Genomic DNA, 12,289 nt, shown 5'->3' on the forward strand with positions numbered 1-12,289 from the left:
AAGGAAGGAAGGAAGGAAGGAAGGAAGGAAGGAAGGAAGGAAGGAAGGAAGGAAGGAAGGAAAGAAGAGCTGTCTGCTAATAGTACCAGGCTGGCAGTCTTGTAGAATTTCTAAAAGAAATTCCTTTAGGGGACAATTTTAATGTAATTAAGTTGGTCCAGACCACAAGAAGGGAAGAAAAAGTTCACATATTTGAGAAAAAGATAATTTATTAAAATAAAGTTTAGGTCAAATTTATTCAGAGAAAATGAAGAACTGCATTAAGAGATAATCATATTCAAGTTGATTTTATTCCAGGAATGCAAACATGTTTCAATATTAGAAAAATCTATTAATATAATTCATAAGAGTAAAATATTAAAAGACAAAACCATATGATTATAGTTGCTAGAATGGCATTTAATAAAATTTTAAATGCGTTTTTGTTAAAAACAATTTTTGAATGATGTAGTCATAGATGTATATTTTAACATGATTGAGAAATACTATTAAAAAGAATAAGTCAGGATTTTAAAAATATAATACATAACTGAACTAATTTAAAAACTGCAATAAGTACAGATGAATAGCCATATGATTGGTGAAAAAGTATGAAAATTAATCTAAATATTTTTGGGGAAGCCATATGAGAAAAATAAAATCATACACCTATATCATTCTTTATACCCAGAAAAATTCCAAATGAATTAAAAATCTTCATGTAGAATATAAACCCCTAAAAATATTTGAAGAATATGTGGGATTTTTTAAATTCTTAAGTATTGAAAATATTTTATGTATTTATTCATTTATTTACTTACTTACTTTGTAGTACTGGGTATCAAACTCAGGACCTTGTGCTTGCGAGGAAGGTGCTTCTGCCACTGAGCTAGCTCCTCGGTCCAGAGTATTGGATATATTTTAAAGCACGGCACAAAATCCAGAAGCAATAGGAAAATAATGTACATGAATGTACCAGAGATGCAACAGAGTTCTAAAGACAGCCAAATCACAGCTGAACAAATGGAGAAAGTATTCAAAGCTCTGATCAAAGGGTCATGCAAAGAAGCAGAGGTGGTGGCGAAGATTCCACTGGAAGCCACGTAGAGGACAGCAGCGGTCGCCAGGCGGTCACATCTGAGAAGGGCCACAGTTCCCCTCCCAGATAAAACAAGCTGCAGCCTGGCTTAGCCTGAGAGAACCACAATTCTAAGCCGCCCTCAGTGATACTCATCTGTCATTCAAGTCGCCAAACATAACAGAATTTAAATCTTGCCCCAGCTAAAAAGTCCTCCCCAACATATCCTTGCTGGGAATGTTTCCCGGCATACACAAAACACTGGAAACTGAAAAGGGCATCAACAGGAAGCCAGGCATTTAGGTAATGGAACGTGTGGCACCGTCTACAAGCAGAATGTAGGGCTCTGCCTTCACCACGCCTCTTACTATCCTTGGGGCAAACACACGTGCATGTGTGGTAGACGTAATGTGAACAATTACGTCTACACACCAATTACATACTTAGAAAACCGCGGGGATCCTCAGAAACTAGTTAGCAAATGGAATCCATTAATCATGGCTCCTTCACAGGTTGTAATGGCTGATACTTTGTGTCAGCTTGAGAAGTTCAGAAGTTTAAGTGACTCAGCAGGGACCAGAGTCCTCAGTTTGGGAACATCCTGAGCCTGTGCAGGAGGAGGGCAGGGAGCGGGGTGAGCGCTGCACCTGCCCTCAGGGTGGGAGCCTAAATACAAGGCAAGGGAAGAAAAGAGGCTGGCTCTCCCCCTTTTGCTCTTGTGTTTGCTGCCTTCTGCAGCCTCGGTGCCCTGTGCCACATGCCACTCTGCCTTAAAGCCATCTGCTCCAGATGGAAGCCTCTACAAACTGCGAGCTAAACAAAACTTTCCTCCCTCAATTTGGAGTGTTGGGTACTGTGTCTCATCAGTGACAGTAAGTAAGTGACACAGAGGGGCAGTCATGGTTTATGACATACATTTATTGATATGTTTGGATTTTAAAGTAAGTGTGTACACTTGAACAGTACATTCATTTAAAGTCATAATGAAAAAAATAAAGTGGTCTTTCATTTATAATCATTTTCATGTAATCAGCTCTGGTCTCTATAAACTATATATCAGATATAAAGTTTTTTGGTTTGCTTTTTTATCTTTACTTTTAAAATATATATATTTAGTGCAGGGTCTCACTACACAGCTCCGACTCCTAGTGATCCTCCTGTTTTCGGCCTCCCAAGCACTGGGATTACAGGTGTACGTCACCATGCCAGTCTCAATTGTCATCTCAGCGCACCCCAGGGGAGGAGCCGGCACTGCATGCTGGGGATTGAACCCAGTCCCTGAGCCTGCCTAAGCAGGCGCTTTAGTCCGCTGAGCTACCTGCCAGCCCTGTCTTTGCTTTGGTGATGGTAGTTGTTGTTTTATTTTTTACCTTTTTTAAAAAAATTGTGTCCAACTACCTTTCTTTGTATTGATGCTTCAGTGGAAGGCTTAAGTCCACCTGAGAGGCAAATCAGAGAAAAACTGAGTGCTGTCAAGAAGACCAAGCAAGGCGTACAGGATGGGAGGCAAGAGGCTAGGAGCGTGGGGTGGGGGAGAAAGAGAACGGGATCTGCTGTCCAGCTGCACCTCCAGCCCAGGGTATTGCCCAGTGACTTGAACAACACGTTAGCCATATTCAAGGTTTAAGTTGACTTTTAGACAAGATGAGAGTTGCCGATTGTCTTTTGACACTGCAAGCCTTGCCATCCATATCTTACCAGCCAACAAAATCCCTGTTGACATTCTTTGCCTTTCAGTTTAATTACATTTCAGATTATAATGATTCCATTTAGAAATGCCATGTGTCCTCAAATAAGCCCCCAAAACCCACCTCATGTAAATTTTAGAGCCAAGATTTATGAAATCATATTGTCCAGGTGTTTTATTGCATTACCTTGAAATTGCATTGTTTGCTAGTGTAGATTATCTGTTTATTCTTAAGTTATTTCATTACGTTTGGATATGAAAAATAACACTAGCTTTCTCCATACGGGTCACCAGGCTGGTGTGGCTGATGTGTTGTTTTCATACATTTTTATGATGTTCCTATAGTAAACATAATTTAATAAAGCCAAAGCACACTAAATAAATAATTGCATCTAGAAAAGCAATAAAAACAAATAAAATTAGTACTTTCATAAGTAGAAAAGGTACTTCAATTACTGCTACAAGCAACAACCCACCATAAAATGTGTACAATCATTTCCCTTATGCATATTTCTGGAATGTAATAATTTGATTGAAGATATGAAGCTGCATAGAGGAGGCTCGGGGTGCGAAGTGTACACAGCTTCCAACAGGAGATGCCTAATGTCAGCCCTGGGCATCTTTAAAGGACCTACTCTTTCTCTGGCAGGCACCTTTTGGCTAGAGTCATCAAACATGAGCTTAATTACATTGCCTAGCTTGTTTAACTGGAAATAAATTCCTAATGGCCAATGAATGCTTTTTACTACTTTTCACCAAACTGCACTGATGTTCTGGTGGAAGGCTGAGGTACCACTGAGAAGCAGTTTAGACAGTTTTTGGCACACCAGGAGGGCCACTAAGCCCTGTGATAAACCAGGAGCTGGAAGCAGGGCACAGTGGCTGAAGCAGTCGGTGTGAGGGGCAAAGCTAAGGAGGGACCTGAGAAGTCTTACATTTCAGCCCAGGAAAGTTCATCACCATATCAACCAGACTAACTCGACTGAGTGTGAAGCTCGGAAATTGCTCCCAGTGTCCATGGCAGTCCTAGAGCTGGAGAGTGGTGTATAGGACTCTGAATTCATGCCAGGAAGTCCTGGTTGTGCCTTGTGAGTTGCTGGCACTCAAGAGGGGCTCTTCAGCTTCTTCTTTCTCTCATGAGTCAGCATGGAAATAGGCAATTGACAAGGAACAAAGGGGTGGGGCTGATGAGATAGCTCAGTGGAATAAAGTACCTGCTTAGGCAAGCTCAAGCAAGTACAGGGACCACTGCTGGATCTCCTGCACCACATGCTGGGCCAGCCCTGCCTCCAGGGTAGACTGAGCCAGTCACAGAGTTTAGGGGCAGGGTGGCAGTCTGGGGGCATAGTGGCGTACACCTGTAATCCCAGCACTGGGGAGGCTGCAAATAGGAAGATCACTATGAATCTGAGCTGCGCAGTGAGACCCTATAACAGCCAAATACATTAAAATAAAAAAGGAGCAAAGGGGTGACATACTAAACTATTACGAATTAATTTATTTACATAAATACAGTAAACTCTAGCTGGGCTTCATGGCACATGCCTGTCGTCCCAGCACTCAAAAGGCTGAGGCAGGAGAATCTTGAGTCCAGGAGCTCAGAGCCAGCCTGGTAACAATGAGATCTCAGCCTCAAAAATGAACAAATAAAATAAAATCTAGGAACATGCTAAGCATGCTATTGAGCTTTGTCTCAAAGGTGTACAATGTGCACTGCCCCTATCACAGGCACGTCTGAGCGCATGTGCCCATGAACACATGTCATGTGCATGTGCCCACACAGGTGTGCATGTGCAGCCCACGTGGTTCTCCTGCCTCCTGCCCAGTCATTCAATGAATGATGAGAAGTTTTAAAAATACTTGTTTAGGTGATCTCAGGTGAAACCAGCTCTGTAGGTGTGCAGTTCTGTGAGTTTTCTGCATGTGCAGAGGTCTAACCAGGACAGCGTTCAGGACACAGGTGCTCTGTGTTCCTTGCTCAGGCCACCGCTCTGCATCTACCTTTCACTCCATCGCTCAGCTCTGGTAACCAGGGACCTGTCGGCAGTCACCACGGCTTTGTTTCTTCGCTGACATCACAGAAAAGACTCTCTAGGACCTGGCTTCTTCACTCAGTGTACCTCCCTGCTGGGTGAACCCAGCTTGTTGGGGGCAGTTTTTACCCCTTTACTGCAGAGGGAGCAGTTCACTGCAGGGGGTCGCAGCTGCACAGTCAGCTTCCTGATCATGACCCGGGTTGTCCTGGAGTGGGCCTGCCGGGTCATCCTGCAGGTACACACGGACTGCCTAAGAAAGCCAAAGCGCTAGCACCACAGTCTCCTCACTCACTACACAGGGGGTACTAACGGCTCCACATTCTCCTGGACTTGCCCGTCCTAGACTTGAGCTCAAGTGCTCACCCGCACTTACTGAGAGCAGGATGATGAAGGCAAAGTGAGCCCCCAAACTCCAGGTATAATGATGCCTGTTTGCAGTCAGCAACACTCCGGGTGGCCTGAGCAGCACCCCAGCCTTTTGTCCTGCCAAAGGTGAGGTGCTGCGGCCACAGGTGCTACAGGCTGGTCCTCCCACCTCTTGTGTTAAGCTCTCCCTTCCTCCCATTTGAGTGATAACCTTGAAAAGTACACCAATGGGAAAGGTGGCCAGATTCACCTGACATTAGTAAGACCAATCCCACAGATCCCAAAATTCAGGCTGCTGCGGGCACTTTCTGAGCATTTGATTTTGCGGTGGGTTTCCATGATTTAACCTGAAGTTCACATTCCTGTTGGAGAAGAGAGAGAGGAGGGAGGATGAGGGAGAGAAAGTAGGATTTACCATTCTTCTCATATGCAGACTCCTTCCAAAGGACATTTTCATAGAGATCACAGTTGGATGTGCAAGTTGAATTAAGTTTGCAGAAATAAAAGAAAAAATGCAATTTGCTGGTGCTGCACGCTCCCCTGTGTCAAAAGTTCAGTCGAGTAATACCATTACCATGCGCAGGATCAATCCCAGGGTGCGGGATGCTTATGCTAACATCACCTTGGAGCCACACAGGCTCAGCCCCAGGGCTACAGAGCTGCACTTTCAGGAACCTATTTGCCCCAGTGGGGAGGAGAAAGATCAGGGTAGAATGACTGCTCCTCGCAGGAAGTGGTCATTTTTTATTCATCAGAGAAATAACTGGTAAAACAAGCTCTCCCCAAACAGTAGCCCTGCACCTGGTTCTTGTCACCAAGGAGGTAGAGGGTATTTATTCTGTGAGCCTTGTGACTCTTGTGGGTCCAGACTTGAGAAGCAAAAGTATGTCGTGGTCCCAATTCAGTAGGTTGGAATCTACATGACTTGGACATGAAGTTGACTTCATTTGGGCTCCATGGGTCTGCCGGCTAGTGTGCTTATTTATATTTAAACATATTATGAAGAGAGGAAGTGGAACTCTCTGATGTGCATGCTAAATAAAAATAAAGAATGGAAACCATGAAAGAAATCTGATTCAGAGTGGATTTGGAAGGTAGAAGCACAGGGACTGGGAATTAGGCTTCTGAGAGCAGAACTCAGGGATGTTACCTGACTGTCACCACCTTGGTAGGTTCTGGTTTTGACCCTGAGGTGGGTCCAAGGGTCACATTCTCTTCTCAGAGGTGCCATCAGGCTCAGACAGACAGAACACTTGATCAGGTTATTTGACGGCTCACTGGGTCTGGATTCAGAGCCTGTGGGTCCTGTGGGGTCCCATCTCTGCTGGCTCAAGGGCAGCATCTGTGTTTACAGGTGCCTGCAAAGTGTATGACTCTGCTTGGATGGGACAAATGTCAGCACAAATCCAGATCAAGAAGGCCAACCTCAATGGGAAAACAGGAAAGGGTCTTTGTCACACATCACGAAGTCTGGGACAGGGTCACAGCACTCAGCACGTGGCATGAGCTCTGACCAAAATGGCAGGGGAGAGGGAGCCAGCTCATCCTGAGTGTGAGGGATGGAGGACCTGGGCAGCCATAGAACTCAAGAAATCTCAAAGGCAGACATGAGGGGATGCCACTGAGATTCACGGAGCCTCACTGAGATGCCTTCTGGACCTGACACACCTCCACCAGCCTCACGTTCCCAACCCCAGCCCAAGAAGGAACAACATAGCTCTAGCCAGAGTGGGATGTGCAGCTGACGGGACTTCCGGGTCTGCCCGGGCCAGCTGGATGTGGGGTGGTAACAAAGCCCTGCTGGGAGTTGCCTGCTATCTGGTTCAGTAGAAATGTGAGTGAGGCACAGGGTTAGATGGGAGAAATCCAAAGGACCTCCCTGGTGGAGCTCATCATCAGGCCAACGCTCACCATTTCCTTGGAGCAACGGTCTTTTCCACTAGGACCTCAGGCTCTGGAGGCAGAAGCCAGGAGAATCTACTGGTATTACCTATGGGGCTAGAGCCAGAGCTCCTGGTGGACTGTGGCCCCAAATAGAACCTCAGAGGTGAGGGATAAAATTCAGTTGCTCCTGTCAACTGGGACAGCCAGCTTAGGGTTTTTTTTGACAATGCTCCATCCCCACCACCCTCTGAGACACCGAATAGCCCCCTTGCTCTGTGGTTTCTGCCATCACTAATCCTTGGGAGATATTGCTAAGCCTCTGTGTGGTCACCCAGTATCCAGTAATGCAATAGGAGGTATGACAAGGGCAGGACAGAAAAGATCCAGAACTGGAGAAGGCTCTGGTGGAGGTCTGCTCTCAGCATCTTGTCCCAGCATCCACAGCCTGGAGAGCTGAGCTCACTGGGAAACCCTAGCAGAACAAGCTCACGTCAGCCCCTCGGTCCAGATGGGTCATGGAGCCTCAGCAAAGCACATCCTCAGGATGAGCTTGGCATGACAGCAAGTGACAGGTCCAGGTGGGATGTCTTGGGATGCAGGATGACATCCCTGGAAGCTGCTAGCTCAAGGTGGTGCAAGTCATCAAGCCGATCAGATGGTCGCCTTCAGCTTTACCAATGCACTTCATACTTGGAAGCAGAATTGTGATCAGAGCTAATTGTGTCACAAGGATCCATCCTGATATATAAAGCCATCTGTGGCTACAAGTTCTAACACCACTGTTCATTTTCTCCTCCCCAGGAGGAGTTCCCAGCTGGCCTCCAAAAGCCTCTTACTGGTTGCATCAGTCAAGATGGTTTTTGCTTAGAAAGAGAGTTTGGTTACCTACTTCAAGGAGGGGAAGGCTCTGAGATTCTGGAAACTGCAGAATGCTTCGGCTGCTGACCAACTGCAACCTTTACTGTTCTCCTCGGCTAATCAGACTGTGCAAGGGTCAGGCTCATGGCGCAACCTCTCTGTGGCCATTCCCTCATCTGCAATGTAGGTCTCATACTAGGAGCCCTTCCTAAGGGTTGCTCCAAGGCACAGACATGTTAATAAATGTAATGCCCTTAGAGAGCCACCTGATCAGTGGCAAATGTTGTATATGCACTCACTTAGTAGTACTATGGCCATTATTGTATACTCAATTGTGAGTATTTTCACAACTGATTCCATTGAAATATTTAGAAGCAGAGAGAAGACACTTGCAGATGCTTTTGGGAATGGGATTGTCAGGAGCCAAGGGGTCCTTCTTGGGTTTGGACCGGGCCACAAAAATCCAGTCTTTAATAGTAGGGAAGATGAATCCTTTAAATGGTCATGAGCATTTTTTTTGCACTTTTATTTACTTTATGATACCAGAAATCAAACTTGGGACCTTCTTCTTGTGAGCAGGTGCTTATGCTGCTGAGCTATCTCTCCGGCCCAAACCCTCTACATGGTTAAAAAAAAAAAAAAAAAGTCAGATCCCACCATTCACTGTCCTGTGCTAAATGCTTCCGTGGTGTCTCCTCTTGCTTAGAGAAGGTCCTTTCCAGGGTCTCAAGATGATCCTTCTCCAGCTTGGTCCTCAGCCCATTCCACATACCTCTGTCAAGGACCAGTGCACTAGCCAGCTGCCCTGGGTGTGTCTGGGACTCACCTGGGATCCGCCTCATTGGCTACCTACCACGTGTCAGGCAAAACCTTCTCCCATGCAGTGCCTTTGTCCCTCATTGGGTCAGGCTTCTGCTCCCCCATCAGAGGTGGGGCTCCTCTGAGCAGGAAGTCCTGCTTAGTCTCCCAAGGGCTCACTCATGGCTTGGACACCCCTCTAGAATGTGACAATGGCTCCTAATATTCCCTTGACACAAACATACGTCCAGTGGCCAGAGAGGGCTGGAGCACACCACTGACCTGAGCTCCTAGAAGCCCTTGTGACTCAGGAGACACGGAGTAGGCACACAGCACTCATTCTAACGAATGAGACACCACGAAGGAAAACCAGGCTGGTCTTGCTATGGGAAATCCCCTGTCGCTAGCCCTGACTTCTGGAAGTATGGGAGACACTCTCTCCAGGAACACTTTTCTCCCCTTCCATCTCTCTAAGGGTCTGTGATGACACTCTAAGAAGAAGTAGGAGCCCTGAGTCATGCTGTGTGTCACATACAACATGTATGTGGCTTTTAGTTCACCAGTTTAAAAACCCTAACCCTAATGAATAGAATGATTTGTTCTAATGGTGTTTGTAAATAGGATCTCAGGTCCACATCTTGTACAGCAATTAACCACTAAGAAGAATATATGCACTGTGTTGGTTATTGAAACTGTCCTAGCGATTTGATTTGAAACTGTCTCATTGCTATTTGTTTATCAATAAAATTATGAAAAAAAAATAAAATAGGGACAGATGGGCAATCTACAGAATCAGAGATAAGTTAATAGATGGATGGATGAACAGATGGATGAATGGATAGATGGATAGATAAATGTCATACCCTAGGGAGGACATGAAGAAAGGGTGGCATCTATCTTTTGTTAGTGGGAGAAAAATAGGAAAAGGTTTTTGGAAAGTGAGTGCACAAAATCTATCCAAATCAAAAATAAGGGGATACCTGCATATAATTCTGCACCTGAAAACCTCCCCTACAGAACCTCATTCAATAAAGTTACACGAGAAAGGTCACTCACTAGAGCATTCATCCTAATGGTGAGAAATTGCAACAGCCTATGTGTCCACAGTACAGAGGCTAATGAACGAAATGATGACACTGTTAATATCAGGTTTTTATCTTCCTAGTGTGTCACTTCTGAGAAATGGCGACAAGGAGGGTTGTCCCCAAGTTAAATGAACGCTCCTACTGGTAAGCTTAGACAGCGTTTGCATGCTGAGAGTGCCACCCATATATGTGCATTATCACTACCCCCATCACCACTGCCGCTGGCAACTTCAGCAGCAGCAGCAGCAGCGTGACCACTGTCACCACCATCATAACAGTCTCCATCACCACTGTCACCCTCATGATCACTATCACCACCATTACAGTAGTGGCAGGTCCCTGGCCGGGTGTACTGGGTGCAAACCAAAGGTGAAGACCCAACCCTGCCCAGAGGTGGGCAAGCTGCTCAGCTGTGCAATGAACACCGACGAGTGTGAGCAATGGAAACAAATCACCGCGTTGCCCTTTGTCCCTTCACCTTTCTAGCAGCGCCTTCCCTGTTGATTGATTCATGAAGTGGCATGCTTTTGTCTTTGGTCAACATATCTGCTCCTTGACAATTTATAAATTTAGCTTTAGAAAGTTATAATAATGACCTAGAATTTCACCTGGTTAAGGAAAAAAAAAAAAAACCCTGAATGCACCCTCATTGGGAACTCATAATTTCATGCAGCAATTTTCTCCCTGATACACCACATGTCTAGTTTGATGTGGATATGATGACACTTTCTTTCTCTTTCCGAAAATGGCACCTCATCACCAGTATTCTCCATTTGAGATTGAAGAAGTCTTTTAATAACAACCGTGAAGAACTCTGTGTTCAAAGCTGGGGTTTTAAATGAAATAGTCTTAAAAAAATCAAATGTGAGCAGAAATGATATTGTTTCACTAGATTACAAAAATAAAATAGAGGGAAAAGTTTTCTAAAAAAATTTCCCCACAGTGCAATGATCCCAGAAATGAAGTGCCCAATAAAAGCAGCAAATCAGCCAAGCTGAGCTGGAAGACAAGCTCCGGCTCTGCAGAGAGGGACCTCCCTGCAGATGCCAGGGACTGGCCGCCCCAGGGTAGGGCTGCCAGGCCCCCTGGTGGCTGGAAGAGGTCACACAGCAGCCCTGCAGAGGGTCCACACCTGCCTTCTGCCTAGACCATCTGGTGGCCCAGCTCTTTTCTGCCACCTGTCACCTGCCACCTGCTACCTGTTGGTGGCTCCAGGGCTCCCAGGGGAAAGAGCAAGTGGAGGTAAGAGGGGGATTCAGATATGTCAGCAATGCAGAGGGCAGGGAAGCACCCAGGCCCGGGGGCTCTGCCCCAAAGCCACCTCCCTGCTCGACCACAAGGCCACTTTCCTTTCAGGACAGTGAGGCAGCCTGTGGCACTGCTGCGGTAGGATGCTCACTGTCTCCAAAAACGAGCCTTCAAGTCAGCTCTCAGTGCGTACCAGGTCTTAAGAGAATGCATGCAGCCCATCTTCACCAACATCAGCCCCCAGTCAGTCACTGTGGGCCTTGGCATCGCTGAGAAACCCCACTCTGTTGGGCATCCACGGCACCTGCCAGGCAGCAGAGGGCTGGTGAGAACACCTCTGTGCGTAGGAACCAGGTTCCCCAGCGTGGGAAATTCTCAGCTGCCTGATCTTAACACTTCCGGTGCGTGGCTGCTCCGGAGCCTTTCTCTTGGCCCGGAAGAGGCACATGAAACCAAACGACTTCTGCTTACCCCTCCTTCCCTGCTGTCACACACATAACTCCCTGTGACAGTAACGGGATGTGCATGGGCACCAAGGGGGGCATAGAATTTTAATCTCTACACAAATGGCGCCGGCGTGGTACCAGCAAAGTTTTTGTTTTTTCCCAAGGCTTTTACTCAGGCGATATATTGTATATGTGGTTGTGAATTTTTCCCTTCTTTTTAATTTTAAATTGAGATTATGAACATATTTTATGCAGGTTAATATATCCTTTTCATGTAAAATTTAACTCAAACCAGTTCTAGCACATTAACAACAAGAGAAATTCTCCGGCTTAGTATAAACATCTTTCAAGAAACCTGAAATGCGTGTCCTCTGGAAATAATTTTGCTGGGATTTGGGTTATTATTAAAATCTTGTCAGAATTCTCTCACTGGAGTTGAGTGAGCCTCTGAGCCTTTGTTGCCATGGCTTAGAACAAGCTCTTCCTGGTCCGCCTGTGCAGCCTGCATGGCACATCAAGGCCAGGGAGGGGCTCCTGCCCAGCCAGGGCCTCAGGCAGGAGGCCTGGAGGCCCAGCAGGGGCTGACTCTCCACAGCCTCCAGCTGAGCCTGGAGAGGCAGGATCCCAAGACAGAGGCTCCCCAGGCTACTGGGAAGAACCACGGCCTCTCTGTCCATTCTGAGAACTTCTATCCTTGGGTTTCTGCGAGAGGAGGGGGTCTGGCCAAGACTTAGCTCTGAGGGAACCTGGGCTGCCTCAGCCACCTTATCAAAGCGTTGCACTGTGAGGGCAAGCACTGCCCAGAGGGCAAGGATAGGGCTACA

General features: G+C 46.3%; 1 protein-coding gene across 4 annotated transcripts in view; it reads right to left on the reverse strand.

Annotated features, from left to right (window-relative positions):
• Positions 1 to 12,289, reverse strand: part of Vstm4 (V-set and transmembrane domain containing 4) — an 88,759-nt gene that overhangs the window by 4,779 nt on the left and 71,691 nt on the right. The window contains exons 8-9 of one of the 4 annotated variants that reach the window (XR_002819296.1): positions 5,154 to 5,508; positions 4,659 to 5,009 (exon numbers count right to left, since the gene is read on the reverse strand). The exons of 1 other annotated variant lie outside the window; for it this stretch is intronic. Coding sequence is in view for 2 of the 3 variants with exons in the window: in XM_023707257.1 (XP_023563025.1) it covers positions 869 to 973 (105 nt within the window). In the remaining variant the exon portion in view is untranslated. Of the gene's footprint in view, positions 1 to 852; positions 974 to 4,658; positions 5,010 to 5,070; positions 5,509 to 12,289 lie in introns of those variants that run through there. 2 more of the 4 variants (XM_023707257.1, XM_023707258.1) reach the window with 2 other exon arrangements.

Source organism: Octodon degus, unplaced genomic scaffold (genome assembly GCF_000260255.1).
Source record: "Octodon degus isolate 3935 unplaced genomic scaffold, OctDeg1.0 scaffold00285, whole genome shotgun sequence".
NCBI lineage: Eukaryota > Metazoa > Chordata > Mammalia > Rodentia > Octodontidae > Octodon > Octodon degus.